Source organism: Anomaloglossus baeobatrachus, chromosome 5 (genome assembly GCF_048569485.1).
Source record: "Anomaloglossus baeobatrachus isolate aAnoBae1 chromosome 5, aAnoBae1.hap1, whole genome shotgun sequence".
Lineage (NCBI taxonomy): Eukaryota > Metazoa > Chordata > Amphibia > Anura > Aromobatidae > Anomaloglossus > Anomaloglossus baeobatrachus.
The window spans coordinates 524,777,090-524,795,076 of NC_134357.1; the positions used below are offsets into that span (position 1 = coordinate 524,777,090).

A 17,987-nucleotide genomic window follows, 5' to 3' on the forward strand; every position below is an offset into this window, starting at 1 on the left:
CCCGGGCCGCTCATTAGGCTCATACATATTCACTGCTTCCCCAGCCCACCAGCGTCTGTGATTGGTTGCAGTCAGACACGGTCTCAAGCTGTGTGACAGCCTCTCTGATGCTTCCAATCATAGACCCGATCTGTGGGTCTATAGCACAGCACAGTAAAAATAAATAAATAAATTAAAAAAAACAGCACGTGGTTCCCCTTCATTTTTGATAACTGGGCACTCGTATTCTCAGGCTGGGGGGAACCCATGTTATTGGCCTTAAAATATCAGCCTGCAGTCACCCATGATTATCACATTCATTAGATGCGGCAATCCCCGCACTTTACCCCACTCTTCCCGATTGCCCTGGTGTGGTGGGAATTGAGGTACTAGGGGGTTCATTTCAGCTCACAGTTGACACTAAGCACTAGATTGGTAATAGCAGGCATCTATGAGATTCCCCCCCCCATCACTAATCTGTAAGTGAAAAGAAATAAACACAAACACCACAAAAATCCTTTATTTGAAATAAAATACAAAGAAAGACTCTCTTTCACCCCTTTATTAACCCCAAATACTTCCATGCAGGTATAACGTAATCCACACTAGATCCCAGACCAAAAACATGTCCGATCTCTACAGGCTCCGGGAAACACTGTCAAGTGGGACCCGGCTGACAGCAGTGACGTCACTCAGTTCACCGGAGGTCATATCACACATCAGACACATCGTGCAAGCAGAGCACATACATCAGACATATCACACAAGTAAAGTGCACACAAGACACATCACCCAATCACAGCAGACTCATCGAACAAGCAGAGCACACACATCACACAAGCACAGTGCTCAGACATCAGGAACACCTCACACAAGACACATCACACAAGCACAGCGCACACAGCAAACTCATCGAACAAGCAGAGCGCACACATCACACAAGCACAGTGCTTAGACATCAGTAACACCTCACACAAGACACATCACACAAGTACAGCACACACATCAGTCACATCACTTAATCCAAGCAGACACATTACGCAAGTACAGTGTACACATATAACACATAACACAAGCACAGCACACACATCGCAGAAAAGCACAGTGCACACATCAGCTATGTCACACATCTTCAGCGCACACATTAGTCACATCACACAAACATAGCACACAGAGGTCACATCACAGAATCATAATGTTCACAGCAGACCTATTGTTCAAGCAGAGCATACACATCAGACACATCACTCAAGCACAGTACACACACATCAAACACAGTGCACAAATTAGACAAATTGCGCAAGCACAGTGCACACATCGCACAAAAGCTCAGTTCACATATCAGATACATCACCCATCAATCACATCACACAAGCAGAGGACACACATCAGTCACATCACATGAGCACAGCGCATACTTTAGTCACGTCACATAAGCACAGCGCACACCAGTCACATCACACGAGCATATCCAACAATTCACTCACGTCAAACTAACACAGTACACACATCAGTCACATCACACAAGTACAGCGCACACTTCACTCACATCACACAAACACAGCGCACACCAGTCACATGACATGAGCACAGCGCACACCAGTTACATCACACAAGCACAGCACACATTTCAGTCATGTTACACGAACACAGCGCACACATCAGCCATCACACAAGCACAGCGCACTCAGACATTAGCATAATGTGCACATTAGATATGTCAGTACACACATTAGGCACAGTGAACGCACTCTGAAAATACAACAGAAAACAACATAAACACAGCATGTATCACAATTATCGAAACTCATCATAGACAAGTCATTCACACTGCTATGAATACTTACCACACCAAAGGCCCATCAACCACTGACTCAATTCAGATGTTTCAAAGTTTTGGCCCAGAATTAAGTTCCTCCCACCAGTGTTACAAAGCTGCAACCCGAACGCAAGCTTCAGTTTACTTTTCAGAGTCCTATATTACGAGGTACATAGCATCAGGGCCTTTTTCTAGTCGTGTGCCCCCCCCTTCCATCTGGACTCTAGTGAAGTTGTGCAGTTTCTGTCCCTGCCCTGGCACAATATTACACCACTCCTAGTTGGATTCCTTTTACACCACATTTTAAGCTAAACTGAAGAAAACATTTAGTAAATCTACTGTATTTCCTGAAAACATTAAGCCGCATCTGCTTTCTAAAACGTGTCTAGTGTATAGCTCATTTCCACCACTAGTGTCTGCCCAGACCTTGGATGAGTGTGCACAGTAGCAACTTCTCTCCTGAAATGTAAACTCCTAATATCCTAGTCAGACTCAGCTCCATCCAAACCATTGATTTGGAATACAGCAGTCAGCTGCATATCTCTCTCCCCATCCCTCTCAGATCCTGTCAAATTGCTATTATAAATCCTGCAAAATCACTAGCCCACAACTTTCAGCGCATTTCTCATAATCATGGCTCTCGCTGCTGTGTGTAGGTGTTCTTGTTCAAATGCTATATTATTTCTGTGTAAATCTAGTGATAGCCATGTAGAATCCAGAACAAACCACTGATGGTTAAATGTGTTACTAAAGAGCTACTCCTGAGCTTTATAGTTTTATTAATACGACAGCTTTGCTGTTCACCAGAACTGTCACTCAATGAAGAGAACTCTTCCTGCTAGTAACCAGGAAGTAAGGAGACTGTAAAGCTCTGAGATGTTCAAGAGACAACTTAAGAATACCCCTTTAATGCCCATTTTGCTTATTACTTATGCTGTACTACAAACTGTAATGCTCATGGGTGCGAGCGGGGACTGGAACCACTGGGCCACAACACACAGATTACCTGAGGGGCGCGACTGTAGCTCACACTATGTTTTCTTTTCCAGTTTAAAATTTTATTGAATTTTCATAAGCATACAGTAAAAGAACATGGATCCATGTAGTGATAGATAGTCTTCATCAAACATCTGAACGATATTAAACTGTCGTAGGAGTCATAATGGATTATAAATGATTGCATTAATTCATGGATCTTCATTTTAAACCGTAGAAGACAGTAGCACAGATAAGAAAGGTAGAGAAGAGTAGCAGTCATGAGATGTAGGGAAGATAGCGTAAGTCGAATAGAAAGGAGGAAAGATAGGAAGTAGGGCGCGGCGACCGGGGCTAATACATTTTTGGACCAAGACTTTTCGAAAGGATGGTGTATGTCGTCTGGAGAAAAAGGGGGCCAGGGTGTCTGTTCTTCGGGAGTTACATTAGTTCCAAAAAAATTTTACTAGACAGAAATGATTCCCACTGAAATCATTTGGTGGCTGTCTCCACCGTCTGCCCGCGTAACTGGGCCATCACCACCTCCATACGGTGGATCACATTTACCTACATTACCCACTCATCTAGCGTAGGGGGGGGCAGAGTCCTTCCAGCGTCGTGGGATCACTGTCTTGGCTGCTTGGAGAAGATGGCCTAAGATGGATTTTTTTATAGACCTTTTCGGATACATTAAAGATGTACAATAAAACCGCTTCTGGGCGACTTGGGACTACAATCCCGGTGACCTCATGAATGGCCACTAGTATTTTGTTCCAAAAGGCCGACAAGCTCGGGCAGTACCACCAGATATGCGACATAGTGCCCCCCTGCGCTCCACAGCGCCAGCACGTATCAGGAATTTCGGGACACCATGCATGAAGAGATGCTGGGACCCTATACCATCTAGAAAGTATTTTATAGCTGGTTTCTTGCATCCTGGTGGCCACCACGGACCTATGGGTCAGACGGAAGTAACGTTCCCACTGATTCCCAGGGAACGTCTGAATAAGCTCTGCTTCCCATGCCGTACAGAAGCGGGGCGGATACGTCTCCGCCGCGTTCGTCATACATTTGTACACCTTTGAGATTGCATGGCATGTATCAGAGGACCCACCAGAAAGGTTTTCAAAAGGCGTTTGGGGCGAGTGGTGAGCCATGTCAGTGTCTTGGGAGGTTATGAAATGTTTGAGTTGGGCATATTCAAAATGGAACCGCAGTTTCAAGTTGCGGTTCTTTACAATCTCCCGGAGTGGAAGAAGGGATCCTCCCGGAGCTACCTGGTTTAATCTCAGAGGGTTTAGTTTCGTGCATCCCAGAAAATTGTTAGACGATGCTCCCGGTAAAAACTCCGGGTTGTCAGTTAATGGCATAAGGGGTCCTCACTCTGGATCATGAGGTTGCGTGATGATATAGAGTGTATCGTTCTCAATGTTTGTTTGGTACTATAGGACATCTCAATTTTATGTTTGGTGAGGAGGGGCTAGGTCCACGGCAAGGTCGATGTCGATAAAGGGCACAGGTCCTGTGCCAGGCAAACCCAGAGCTTAGACCTAGAGCACTGCAAAAGGTCCAAGACCCTTGCATAGGCGGCTGCCATATAATATCGCCTACAATCGGGCAGACCTATTCCTCCCGCGTTTTTGGTCCTGGTTAAGATGCTGCATCTCAAGCGAGCGCGCTTCTTTGACCAGACAAATTGGTTGAATATGCGTTGTATCTTGGCCCAATATGCTGCCGGGATATAAACCGGGACCGTCTGTACAAGGTACAGCAATCGCGGCAGGGCAGTCATCCTGAGAGCGCTGATCCTGCCAAACCACAAAAGAGTGCCTTTTTGCCATGAGGCTAAATCTCCCTCGAGTTTTGACAGAAAGGTTTGATAATTTAATTTAAAGAGCCTAGACAGGTCGGAGGGAATCTTTATGCCCAGGTATTCAATATTCAATGCTACCATGAGGTGGCCATTTAAAGGGAAAGTTTGGTTTTAGGGCGTTTACCATTGTGTGGGGCAGAGAGATATTCAGGGCTTCCGACTTGTCAAAATTGATTTTGAAGTTGGACCATTTGCTAAAGCGGTTTAGCTCCACTAGCAGGGACGGGAGGGATGTGAGAGGGTTACATAGATAAATAAGGAGATCATCGGCAAACGCGGCACATTTATGCTCCCGATTGGCGACCCGAATGCCCTGAATATCTGGGTTAGCCCTGATGGCCGATAACAAGTGTTCCATTACTAACACGTACAATAAGGGTGATAGGGGGCATCCTTGCCGGGTCCCATTACGGATGGGGAAGGGTCTCGACAGAGTGCCATTAATCTTAATGTATGCAGTCGGAGAATGATATAAGGCCATAATCTTGGAAGAGAAAACGGGTCCCAGGCCTATATGCTCCAGTGTCTGTGAAAGTGACTGCCATGAGACTCTGTCGAAAGCCTTCTCAGCATCCAAAAATAACAACATCAAAGAAAATTTTTTAGTGTGCGCGTGTTGGATTAGGTCTAAGGTCTTTATGGTATTGTCCCTAGCTTCTCTGCCCTGGACAAACCCGACCTGGTCTAGATGAATCAGGTCAGGGAGCAAAGGGCCCAGTCTATTTGCCAAAAGCTTGGCATAGATTTTTAAATCTACATTAAGGAGTGATATCGGTCTAAAGCTGCTACATACTGTGGGGTCCTTTCCAACCTTACGAATCAGAGAAATATGGGCAGTGGTTGAGTGGGGCGGGAAAGGGGCCGAGTCCGAGATTGAGTTGAAAGAGAGGAGCATTAAAGGTGCTAAATGTTCCGAGAAATATAAATTTATAGAATTTGGTGGGGAATCCGTCAGGTCCAGGACTCTTATTACCCGGTGTGTCACGGATCACCATCAACAGATCATTCAATAAAAATGGACTTTCCAGGTCCTCAATTGTGGAGCTACTAAGGCGCTTAACACTAGAACTACTGAGGTAGTCATTTTGACTACTTTGCACCATGTATTTCTATATAGGTGTCACGAGTCCAGTAGTTCTAGTGTTAAAGGGTGAGGGTATTGAGGGGCATTCGTCACTCGGCTCAGAGGGTTCGACAGGCAAATTATATAGCTTGGAATAGTAATCATGAACCGTGTGGGAGATGTCAGGGGTGGCATAGAGTAGTTCGTCACGTGAGTTTTTGATGCAAGGTGTAAGGGTGTGGGCTCTTCCCTCTCTCAACGCGTTGGCCAGCAATCTGCCTGGCTTATCTCCAAACTCATAAAACCTCCCTTTCCCTACCTGTATTAGGCGCTTATATGAGGAATCCAACAACTTTTTAACCTCCATCCTGGCCTGTAGAAGGGCCTGTAAGTTTGTGTCCGATAGGGCTCGTTTGTGGATGAGCTCCCGTTCAGAGACCCTACGAAGGGCTTTTACTATGTCTTGGGCCCGTTCTTTTTTGATTCGGGACCCATGTTTAATAAAAATACCCCGTATGACACATTTCAGTGCTTCCCACTTATAGGTGGGGGCTGTGTCATCAGTTAAGTGGTCTGCTACGAACCACGTGATAGAGGTCTGAACATCGGAAACACAGAGCTCATCCAGCAGCAGCGACTCATTCAGCCGCCACGAACCTCTGGGGGTCGGGAGGGAGGGGATCTCAATTGTACAATAGACCGGCGCATGGTCCGACCATAGTATGCTATCTATCCCAGTGTGTTGAATCCAGGGGAGAGCGTTATGTTGTAAAAGTATATAGTCTATGCGGCTGTATGAGTCTTGAGTATGGGAATAGAAACTATAATCCGTCGGACGGGTATTTCAGTCTCCAGGTGTCGAACAGTTGAATACGCAATAAAGCTTTTTTGATACGTTTGATAGTGGTGTAAGCAATGTTAGATTTCCCCCTGGAGTTGTCCAATGTGGGGTCGAGGGTGACATTGAGGTCGCCACAGAGAATTACTGTACCCTGTATCAGGGGGACCGCAGCGTCCACCAGGTGGGTGACGAAGCTGTCTTGCTTTTGGTTTGGGGCATATGCGTTAATAACTGTGAGTGTTTGATCCCCTACCTTCAGCGAGAGGATGATATACCGTCCAAGACTGTCAGTCGTGCATTTTAGGATTTGATGTGGGAGGGATTTATGGATGGCTATCGCCACCCCTTTAGATCGGGAATCCAGGTTGTCTGAGGATACCCATGTCTGATAATACTTATTTTTGAGAATGGGGGCATGTCCTTGTTTGAAGTGGGTCTCCTGGAAACACACCATGCTCACCTTCCGTTTATGGAAGTGGTACAGTATCTGTGTTAGTTTCTCCGGAACATTGAGGCCCCTGGCGTTAAAAGAAGCGATTGTCAGGTCCGCCATCTATAAGAGAGTGAGACATTAGAGATATATGAGAAAAGGGATTGAACACGATCAGCCCGGCTGCCAGGAGAGGGAGGAGGAAGAGGTTTGAAATAAGTAGAGTATAGCGGAGAAGAAAACAAAGAGAACATCAAAGCACAAAACTTTGTATAATAAACTAAGTCCGAACAAACATTCCTAGGGAACATATCCGCCTTTTCTAGGCAGGACAGAGGATCCCAACCTATTTGGGGAAAAAGGATGTCAGACATAATCAAGCAAAACTCTGGATATACTAAAAACATTAAAGATAACCATAAGCACCGGCAAAGGAATTAATGGCTGATGTATTACGGGCAATGAATAGATTTAAACGCAGCAGGTGAAAGTCACTTAGTTGTAAATAACTGTAAATAACTGTATGTAGAATAAGTCATAAAGGCGCACGCGGCCTCAGAGCCTCTCTATGTCGGGTATCGAGGGCGTCCTGCCCCACGGCCCCGTTCTCTCGGGGGCAGCCCCTATTGGGCCCAGAGGGTGGGGTTGGTCTTCTGGTAAAGGTGATTCTTTCCCTGGGGGCCCAGGGCTCGAGCAGAGTAGTCGGCCAGGCTGCAATAGAGATTGCAGGTAGGCCCAGGCTCTTGGTGAACGCCGGGAAGTCCTCCGAGGAGCGCAGGACCCGCCATTGAGAGTCCTTCTGCACCGATAATGAGAATGGGAATCCCCACCGGAACGGAAGTCCCTTTTCTTTTAAAACATCCAGAAGGGGCTTAAGAGTAGCACGTTGGGCTAGGGTGTGCCTGGAGAGATCTGGCATTATGCGGATGGCAGACCCATTGTATGACAAGTTCGGTATCTTCCTGGCTGCCTGCAGAATAGCCTCCTTTGCAGCAATGAAATGCACCCTGCACACCACATCCCTTGGGCGGGGGTCTTCCGGATCTGGGGGACGCAGAGCCCTGTTAGCTCTATCGAGCTCTAGAGGTGTACCCGGCGGTTTCCTTAACAAATTATTAAAAATGGAACGGAGGACGACGGGGATGTCAGGAGCAGCTATTGATTCAGGAAGGCCTCTGATTTGTAAATTGTTCCTTCTATTTCTGTTCTCCTGATCATCAACACGTTGAAGGGCAAATAACTGCTTTGACTGATTTTGTACTGTCTCTTGAATAGATTGAATAGAGAATTGCTGCTCAGTAAGGGTATCAACCCTATGGGTGAGTGTGGAAAGATCAGATCGCAGTCGGATAAATTCTTGCTTACATTCCGCCACCACTTGATTAGCCAGTGCTGCAATGTCATTCTTGGTGGGGATCGCTTGTAGCAGTGATCGCAAATCTGCCAAAGACGCCGGGTGATCTTCACTTGTCGAGGTGGCGGCGTGAGGCATATTGGAGTATGCACAGAAAGAGTCCTGTATAGCTGGACCATATATCATTTGCTGTGTACTTTGGGGATTGTTTATCCCACTCCATGACGGTGGCACGGCCACAAGACGAAGTGGGGCTGCCCCTAACACCATGGGCCCTCTGTTCATGGGCATCAATGCACCCCCCTCCAGAACCCCATCTGTACCCACCAGGCTGTCAGCCCAGGAGGATCCTGTGCACCAACTATCTGGGGAGGTGGGGGGTACTTCCATCTGGGGCATCCCCCAGAACTCAGTGGCTGTCCCCCTGGACTCATGCGGTCCCCCTTCATTCTCAGGTCCCCGTAAGGGTTCTGTGTCCCCTGGTAAGGAAGTGTGGCTTGTGTTGCTGGTACCACTACTGATATGGGCCCTTGTCAGTAGGTCCCCCCTCCAACCCTGCACCTGAGGCCTGTAGCCAGGCAGTCTTTTAGGAGTAGCTGCTGCTCCCTCCTCTCCTTTATCCACGATTCCTGCATACTGGGCTGGCAGCGTCTGGACTTCAGCCGCTCTGCGTGGCGCCTGCTTCTTCTGTGCCTGGGGCTGGAGCGGTGAGTCATCACCTAAGCCTAATCCCGTGTGTAATTCACGGTCGCACGCCGAGATCTCCCTGACCCCGCTGACACAAGTTGCGGGTGGGTTGTGGGGACTCACCGCTCCCATCAGCGACACAGCAGAGCGTGTGGCAGGCGAGGTCGTGGCTGCGAGTGCCCCGTCTTCCAGCATCGGACTCTCAGGCTGCGTTTCAGGTAGACGGGCGCCATCTTGGAATGGCGCCTTTAGCTTCACCGCTTCTCCCGCCGCGGGGCTTTGTATTTTTCTCACTGCCGCTGTGGGTCTCCCGGTGGGTCCCCTCGCATCACGGGGGGTCTCAGCTGCTTCGCCCCTCTTTTGGGTCTCCGGCATTGCTGTGTCCTCAGTTATCCGGACAGGCCCAGGGACAGGATCCAGTTCAAACTCTGCAGGCCGCAATTCCTGCCCCGGCTGCAAAGTTGCCCCAGACTCCCTGGAGCGGGTGAAGTAAGCTCCAATATTATTCAGGGGTGCAGGGGGCTGTCCTGGGGTACAGGGCTTGCTCTTTTTGGCAGAGGATTTGCCCATTTTATATATAATAGCCGGCGTTATGGGGGATTGTATGAAGGAGCTCCAGAGAAGCACGTCTTTACTCAGCCATGTCCAGCTCCGCCCCCCCTTACACTATGTTTTCATCAGAGCCTCTGATGGTAATGGTAGATTTAGCTGGAGGTAGAAACTAGGTGCTACTCAAGGAGACTCTGTGCTGCCACAGCTGACCCCAAGTGTATGGACACTGACAGTCTCTGATAAGGCAGGTCCAGTCGGGAAGGCTGTTGCGGCAGGTTCAGCCAGTGTGGAGTGATGCAGCAGCTGCTGATACAGCAGGCTTTGCCGATTATGGTACAATGCAGCAGGGGCCAGTATGGCAGGCTTGTCCAATATGGTACATTGCAACAGTGGCCGGTACAGCAGGCCTGACTGATATGGTATAATGCAGCAGTAGCCAATACAGTAGGCTTGGCCAATATGGTATGACAGGTGTAAGTAACACAGCAGCAGTATATAGGTAAGGGACCTGAACAACTAGCAACAGGTCTCTAGGAATAGACCGGGTTGTCTAGGCACCTTCCAAAGTGGGACAGTGCCTTAAATACCTGGTGCCTGTTGGCCATAGGCTGAGAGGCATTTCCGCGTTAGGGTGCTCTGGCCCTTTAAAAAAAGATGCTCACGCCCTAAGAGTGCTCCCAGGAGGCCTGTGTGGCGTGCACACGCCCAGGGAGTTGGTAGCTGGAACCAGGGACAAAGCAGCCACTGCTGAGTGGCCTGGAGGGTTGAAATAAGGGAATCTAGACTAAGTCCTTTTGATATATGATGTCTATATGCTCCTCCAAACTTATAGGCTGCCTCTTAGGAGACGCTTTATCTCCTGGGAGTACAACTTCAACACCTCCTCAATGTATATGCTTTCTATGGAGCATCATATTGGAGACTACAGGAGACTTTATTCATACTTGCATCTAGATTGCACCTCACCCTAAGATTATGAAGTATGAAAAGATCAAAGTCTGACTTCCTACTTATGGGTGAACTTCTAACAGTCATGGCTCGACTCCACGGCTCATCCGGTGATCTCTGGTTGTGTGGTTGGTCTCCCTCTCTGTTGGACCACTGCATGTTTTCATACATCCATTTTTTTTTCACCCAAATCTCAGTCCCTCACAGACTACCCTACTATATTCCTACACCATGTTTTCCTAAACTTTTGCTCCCTCATGTGAACCTGTTTCAGCTTAGTTTCCGGAGTATTTTTCTAGCATTTCTTCATTGTGAACATACATATATGGAGGTATCATCTTTGCATTAGTGATTGGTTGTAGGGGTCATTCGAAGATGCTGTGATCTCAAATATGGATAATTTACATGAATAAGATATTTAGCGCATGTTTCAGTCCATACACAGAGAGAGACTAGAACATCTACACCTCACCTCTCATCATATGTTTCACATTATTTTGAATAATTGTATTACATGGGATTATTAATGTTACACCTGCTCATCTTTTTTCCATTCAGGTCCCTACAATATCGGATTCTCTCAGTGGAGATCTTCTATATAAGAGAATTTTCCAGGTTGACCTGTCAAGGATGGATAGGGACAGGGACAAGATGGCGGAGAGGATATTACATCTCACCCTAGAGATCCTCTTCCGGCTTACTGGAGAGGTGAGAAATTCTAATGACGTCACATTACATCATTCTTATCTATGGGAATAACAGATGGGCATAACTGGAGAGGTGAGGACTCTGGAAATGTCTGTAGTGAGATTTATTATTGTGTCTCTCCATAACCAGGATTACACAGTAGTGAAGAAGACCTCCAATGAGGCTCTTGTGTCCGAGGGATGGGGACAACCCTTGCGTCTAATCACGAGACCTCCACCTCACCCCCTTATACATGAAGACATCAATGACCAGAAGATCCTAGAGCTCATCTACAAGATGATTGAACTGCTGACTGGAGAGGTGACACTGCTGGGAATACTGGGACATTATACAGTAATGCTATGAAGGGATCAGGGGTATGATGGTATCATTGTATGTGTCAGGTTGCTATAAGGTGTCAGGATGTCGCCATCTATTTCTCCATGGAGGAGTGGGAGTATTTAGGAGAACACAAAGATCTGTACAAGGACGTCATGATGGAGGATCCCCAGCCCCTCATATCACCAGGTAATAGACAGGACTAAATATACATGGCCTATAAATATCTCTATGTAAAGAATGAATTTATCCCCTGTATGTGTTTCTTCCAGTTCTATCCAGTGAAAGGACAACACCAGAGAGATGTCCCCATCATCTTCTTCTACACTACTGTTCAGAAGAAAATCTCAGTGTTCCTCAGGATCATCAGGTAGATGGACGGAAGGCGTCATGTAATTTTCCCTATGATGTGTAGTCAGATGTGAAGTAGAGATGAGCAAATTCTAACGATGAGCGATTTGCTTCATGCTTATCCCCTAACATGGTGTCCGATATTTCACACATTGCAGAAGATTGGATCAGCCGGAGAAGGATGAAGTTGAGCAGCAGGCTTCCCAATAATATTTTACAACAGTCACAACCAACCAGCATACCTAATCAGGAGGGAGACACTGGCAATAAGAATGTGGGAGCAGAGGATGATATGGATTCAGGTCAATGATGTTAACTCTGGCAGTGACACCATCAGTTTAATTCAGAGTTTTGCACCTTCATCCTCTTTTCCCCTCCAGGTCCAGGCTCTGCTTTCATTGTTTATAAAATACATGCTCATGTTTGACCTTGACCAAAGACCAAGCAGGTGAATTCTGCCTGGCAGGTAATTTCAATCCTTCTCTTGGACATACGGGAACAACAGAATGGTTTGCCTGATCAGAAATAATGGATAATTTTTGGACAGTTAGTTTAATTTTTAAAAGCATAAAAAGTCTATCAGTGTAGTTTGTTATTAAACAGACTTTTTTGTATCCACTTACTCATAGCTATGTATGAGTTCACTTTGACTTTACTAAAGCAATATTTGCATTAAAAAACCTGAAAGGAATTGTATACAGTCTAGGAGACCTAAAAGTGTCATAAACATTTTTCAGGGTAGTTGGAAGCTTTAGAGTACTTTTGACCTTCGCCAAATGGATTCCGTGAAAGTGTAATTTTGTGGGAAAATTTGGTGAAGCTGATAAATTCTAATTTCAAAAGATTCGCTCATCTCTACTATGAAAGGCTTGTGTTCAGTCTTATTTTATACTTGTGTAATGATAATAGTGGAGATGGCAGGATTAGAGCTGATCATAAATGTGACTTCTCCATCTGTCTGTGACTTTTACAATATTTGTTTCAGGGTGAAGATCTGACCCATATTAATACTACAGAGACATATGTGAGGGGTGATGAGTGGTGTAAAGAGGAGATTCCTACGGATAACTACCCAGGTGAGTAAGAACATGGATCCGTGAAAAATATATAAAACACTAGTGGTTTTAGTGTGCATAATCATGTTCTAATTTGATATATATTAGAGGCAATAAATTAAAAGGTCAGATCTCAAAGGTCACCACAATCTTGTTGAAGTCAAACACTTTTGATATGAAAACGAATTACAAATGTATAAGTTCATAACCAGAGAAATCATTAACCTTAACCATCCCTATCAGAGCCTTCAGGGGTTCGTAATAGAGCCCAGGAGAAAAAACGGGAAGAATCTAAAACCATATCTCTGCCAATAGATATCAAACTAGACTCCTATATTAATCTAGAAGCTACCTAATGAGCAAGTTTATAGCAGCTGCTACAAAAGCATTAGCCCAGGGAGATGATGAACATGGAAAATATAGCCATTGAAGATTTATGGATCAGCTCATTCCATAGATTAAAAATTGAAATGCAAATTTACAGCGCAGTCAAAACTTTACTTTAGAACACAACAAGCATTCATTCATGAAGATACCCTTGCTATGTTAGAACTGTTAATTTTAAAGGATGCAAAATAAAGGTTTTCAATTTTTAACACATGGATTGAACAGGTTAATAAATCTTCAATGGTTGGATGTTCAAATGTTGCGCATGGCAAGGTACCACACTGTACTTTAAGGAGTTAAGCAAATGAAATGGTGAGGTGGCATTACTTTCCATTATGAACATGGAAAATAACGAAAAGGACTAGCAAATGTCAAAACAGAACATAAGCTATTTCAAATTCCGTGAATAGTCTTATTTCCTAAGCTCTTTATGTAGTGTAACAGATAAGGACAACCAATTTGGACAGTTCTTGATCTTTCATCATATCCTGTGGTACAACTATTCTTGTAGAGTGGGGTAATTTATCTCATAAATATGGTACAAAATTCCCCGGCTCTCTGAGGCCTACTTATTAAAGGATTTTTGCTTATATATAATTTGAGAATTTTCCTGCAAACATGCTTTATCACTGCCAAAATCAGGCACCCACTATACAACTAAAGCAGGAGATTATCACTACAAGACAACTATCCTTGTGCCTCCTAGTCCAACCACGCCACCAGCACTGATTGTTGACATATTCCCATTAAATTTCCCTAACCTTTAGTTCAAGATTGTTTGGATTGTAACTTTTGGAGGCTCTGAACGAGGCTCCATTATTGGAGAATCGATTTGTGGGACCCGTACACCATGGATTACTTCGGAGCTTCTTGGATTTCTTAAAAATAATAAATTGGTGACAGATGAATAGTGTGGGGGAGTCTTTATTCAGATTAACATTTTTTTTTTCCCTGTGTGTGTGGTTTTTTTACTTTACTCTTACTGGGTTACACTTAATGAGGGTGTCTGTTAGTTCCTTCTCCATTACTAAACCCTGGGCTTGATGCCAGCCGACCTCAACCCCAAAACATATTACCCTGATTGCCACTGCACCAGGGCAATCGGGAAGAGCTGGGGTGAAACGCCAGAATTGACACAACTAATGGATTCATCAATTCTGGGGTGGCTGCAAGCTGTTATTTTTAGGTTGGAAAGGCCAAATAACCATAGACCTTCCCAGCCTGATAATATCAGCCCGCAGCTGTCTGCTTTACCTTGCCTGCTTATCAGAAACAGGTGGTGACCCCACATCGTTTTTTTTTTATTTATTTATATTAGTTAAGGCTAAAAACACATTTTAATGCCACATAAAAGGCACTAAAGGGTGCAAGTATATAAACCCTGGTCTAGTCTAAGCTCTCCCTTTTACATCAACGCTCCCTGAACTACTTCTAAAGGACAGTGGGCCAAGAAGCAATCCCCCTGGTCTTATAAAACCCCGATGACACGATGCCGCCAGCCAATCATAGTAATTCCAGTAGCCAACAAGAACACGGAATTACCGAGTATGGCAGGCAATCCTTGCATGTTGATAGGCTGTCTAATAGCCGAGAAATATGTGGCTCAGAGACTCAAGCTCTTTCGCTCGAGCACCCATGATACCCAATTGAGTAACTTGCAAACCTGAACACCCTGATGCTCGAATGAGTATCGAGCAGTAGTGAGTACGCTCACTCCTCACTAATTATTACATGTTTTTTTCTGTAGCTGTAAACCACAATAATGATAGTGCCAAAACCTATGATGGACACTTGGAATGTATGGACTGCATTGCAACAGAATTGGACACTGGCAATTTACTGAAGGACTGTATTAATTTATTAGCATTTGGTGATGCAATAGGAGAGAATGTCAACAATGATGTCCAGAATATGTTCAAAACTAAAAGCAATGAAATATGGAAAACATATCACTTCTCCCATGATGATGCCAACACAACAAATTAGAAAATGCAGTTGTGGTGCCGAACAGAGGCGGGAAAGTTTGGAAATGGAATTGAAAATGTTTGCCTCTGCGGCATTGAAAGCCGTTGAGAAAGCAATTTCTTGCCTAACAGAAAAGGTGGAAGATGAATTTCAAAAGAAACTTTAATCCGTCAACCAGGTAGTAGGTGATGCTGTCCAGAATGCACTTTCTGCTTTGAGATCAGTAGTTCCAGAAGCTGTAGAAAGTGTTAATTCGATCATCACCATTAAGTGACACAAACCTCAAGACTCCATGTCTGTAACTGAACTAGGCAACAGAACTGCGAGGTTTAAGAAAAGTATAAATGTAAATCACAATGCAACCCCAGAAGATGGGTACGTCTACCCTTGCTGTGGAGCTCCCTATTAGAAACTTTTCACTTCTTCGATTAATTTCTGCTAAAATTAATAATCTACAAGAATTGGCACAGAATGAGCCACACTGCTTTGCACAGTTGTAGTTTCAAGAGCTGGTTCCCTTCCATTTCTACAAGAACTGAACACATAATGTCAACTACGATGGCTCAAGAGGTAAACGGGCATTGCCTGAAACTTTACAAAATAGGATACTTATGTAATAGCAGAAATAGCAGAAACATTTTACAATCACTAAAGAGATTGCTAAAAGAATTAAGGACACATTGAATGCTCTTCCTGTTTGTAAGCTCCCTGTTTTGATGTGGCTCCCTTGACCAGCATCCTCTTCCATAGTCCCAACCAAGGGGTCCCTGTGTAAGTCCAGATCTCTGTACAGGGGTTAAAGGGTGAACGCCGGGGTCACATATAGGATTTAGTAGTTGGAGTGTTTACCGCTAATCCTATCTTTGCCCTATTAATAGCTACCAGGGTACCACTAAAAGTGCCACCATAACACCTTGGATGTAGAGGGAGCTTTGCATGTTTTTCATCCATGTAATACTTATGTGGCCACTGAACCAGGGTGTTGTGAATAGATTTGCTCATGTTACTAAATACCTATTACTTTTGGGGACATTTTTTGCCACTGACTTATGAGCTTTAGAAGTCTTGCCCCTATCTTAGCATCATTGTTGTTTGGTTTGTTATTGGCGTTTTGGAGAAATCCTCTACATTTTCCTCTCTTTATATTCAGAGACTTTTTTTCCTTTTGCTATTTATTCTTTTGGGTCTGATAATCCAAAAAGACTTTCTTTTTGGGGGGTTTCTCTTCTGGAAACCTTTTCTCTTTATCTGATGCTTTGTCCAAAATTTTAGCAAGTTCAAAACCATACACCTAACCTCCTGAAAATCCAACCCAGCATGACTCCTTTTTGATGGAATATTCCCCAGTGAATATTCCTTCACCCAGAGGGGTCTTCTTGAGGTATTTGTTAGAACTCCCTCCAGAGGCATCACAAGAAAGGCAGCGATGGATTTCAGAACAGTATTGGACTCAATGATTCTGTCATCAAAGGTCTTCAAATAAATTTCTAATTTGTTCGTTCTTTGTTTATATGGATTAAGAACTGTAGTAGCCCAAAACGAGGCCTACCAGAATTTCTTCAGAAGACAATATATATTCCTCTCTATATGGTTCTTGATCAATCAGGTATTAAACGAAATAGATTTCTCCTTTACATATTTGCCACAATGATATCCATCTATGGAATTTGTTGTTTCACATGACAGCTGCGGTCATAGAATCAACAACCGATCAACTGCTGATCATCAATATTCTTTTTTTTAAATCAGATTCATTTTTATTAACCAGCATAGTTACACAACACAAATAATATTTTTTTTTTCACCGCAAGAACAGTACAGAGAAATGAAAAAAAAAAACACAACAAATATTCAGTCACAAGAGCAGCACTTAAGTTATACAGTAAACAGTGCACCTGCAGTCCATACCCAACATCAGTATAGGTCAAATATTCTATTTCAATATGCCATCCATGACACAAAATACTCCACCTCATTTTCCGCAACCATATACATTTCAGATATGTGTAATTCCACCCCGTTTTGGTGATCCATTAACCAGTTATGAAAAGAAGGACCTGGTCTCCCTTAATATCTTGCAGCAGCGCCGAGAAAGGAAGGCCCGGATTGTGCAACCACGCGGCCCCAGATCTCATAGAATTTCTTCACTGCATGTCTTTTGAGGTATATCACCCTCTCCAACCTAAGTATAGCGTTAACTCTCTCCCTGAGGTCCCAAATGGCCGGAGAAGACTGATCCAGACAGTGTTAAGCCAACAATTTCCTGGCCTTATATAAAAGTCGTGTAATACCAAACATCACCGGCGAACTTAAATCCGACCCCTCCTCCAGGAGACCCAGGTTACATGTAACTTGTCTTGGCTGTAATCATATCAGGGCTAATACTCTCGTCCAATATTCTTCTATATTCCTACATGACCACATCATATGCAGCAGGTTAGTATTCTCCCACCAACACATAGGCCAAATGTCATCCGTCCAGATCCCTATCATATACAATAGACTGTGTGTCCTGTACACCCTATGCAGCAAAAATAGCTGCGACAGTTGATCATCATTATTTGATCAGAGTGGGCCCTGCTCTGATGAAATAGTAAAGACAGCAACCAGTCAGTGGACGCCAATTATGTCACATGAGCATAACATCCAATGTCATGCGAGCAGAAGAAGAGCATAGTCATG

General features: G+C 44.5%; 1 protein-coding gene across 1 annotated transcript in view; it reads left to right on the top strand.

Moving 5' to 3' along the window:
* The window catches only part of LOC142312890 (uncharacterized), a 155,570-nt gene that overhangs the window by 131,507 nt on the left and 6,076 nt on the right, over positions 1–17,987 (top strand). Inside the window, 5 exon segments of the mRNA XM_075351875.1 lie at positions 11,080–11,229; positions 11,359–11,529; positions 11,613–11,736; positions 11,820–11,917; positions 12,884–12,974. Coding sequence (XP_075207990.1) covers positions 11,080–11,229; positions 11,359–11,529; positions 11,613–11,736; positions 11,820–11,917; positions 12,884–12,974 — 634 coding nt within the window.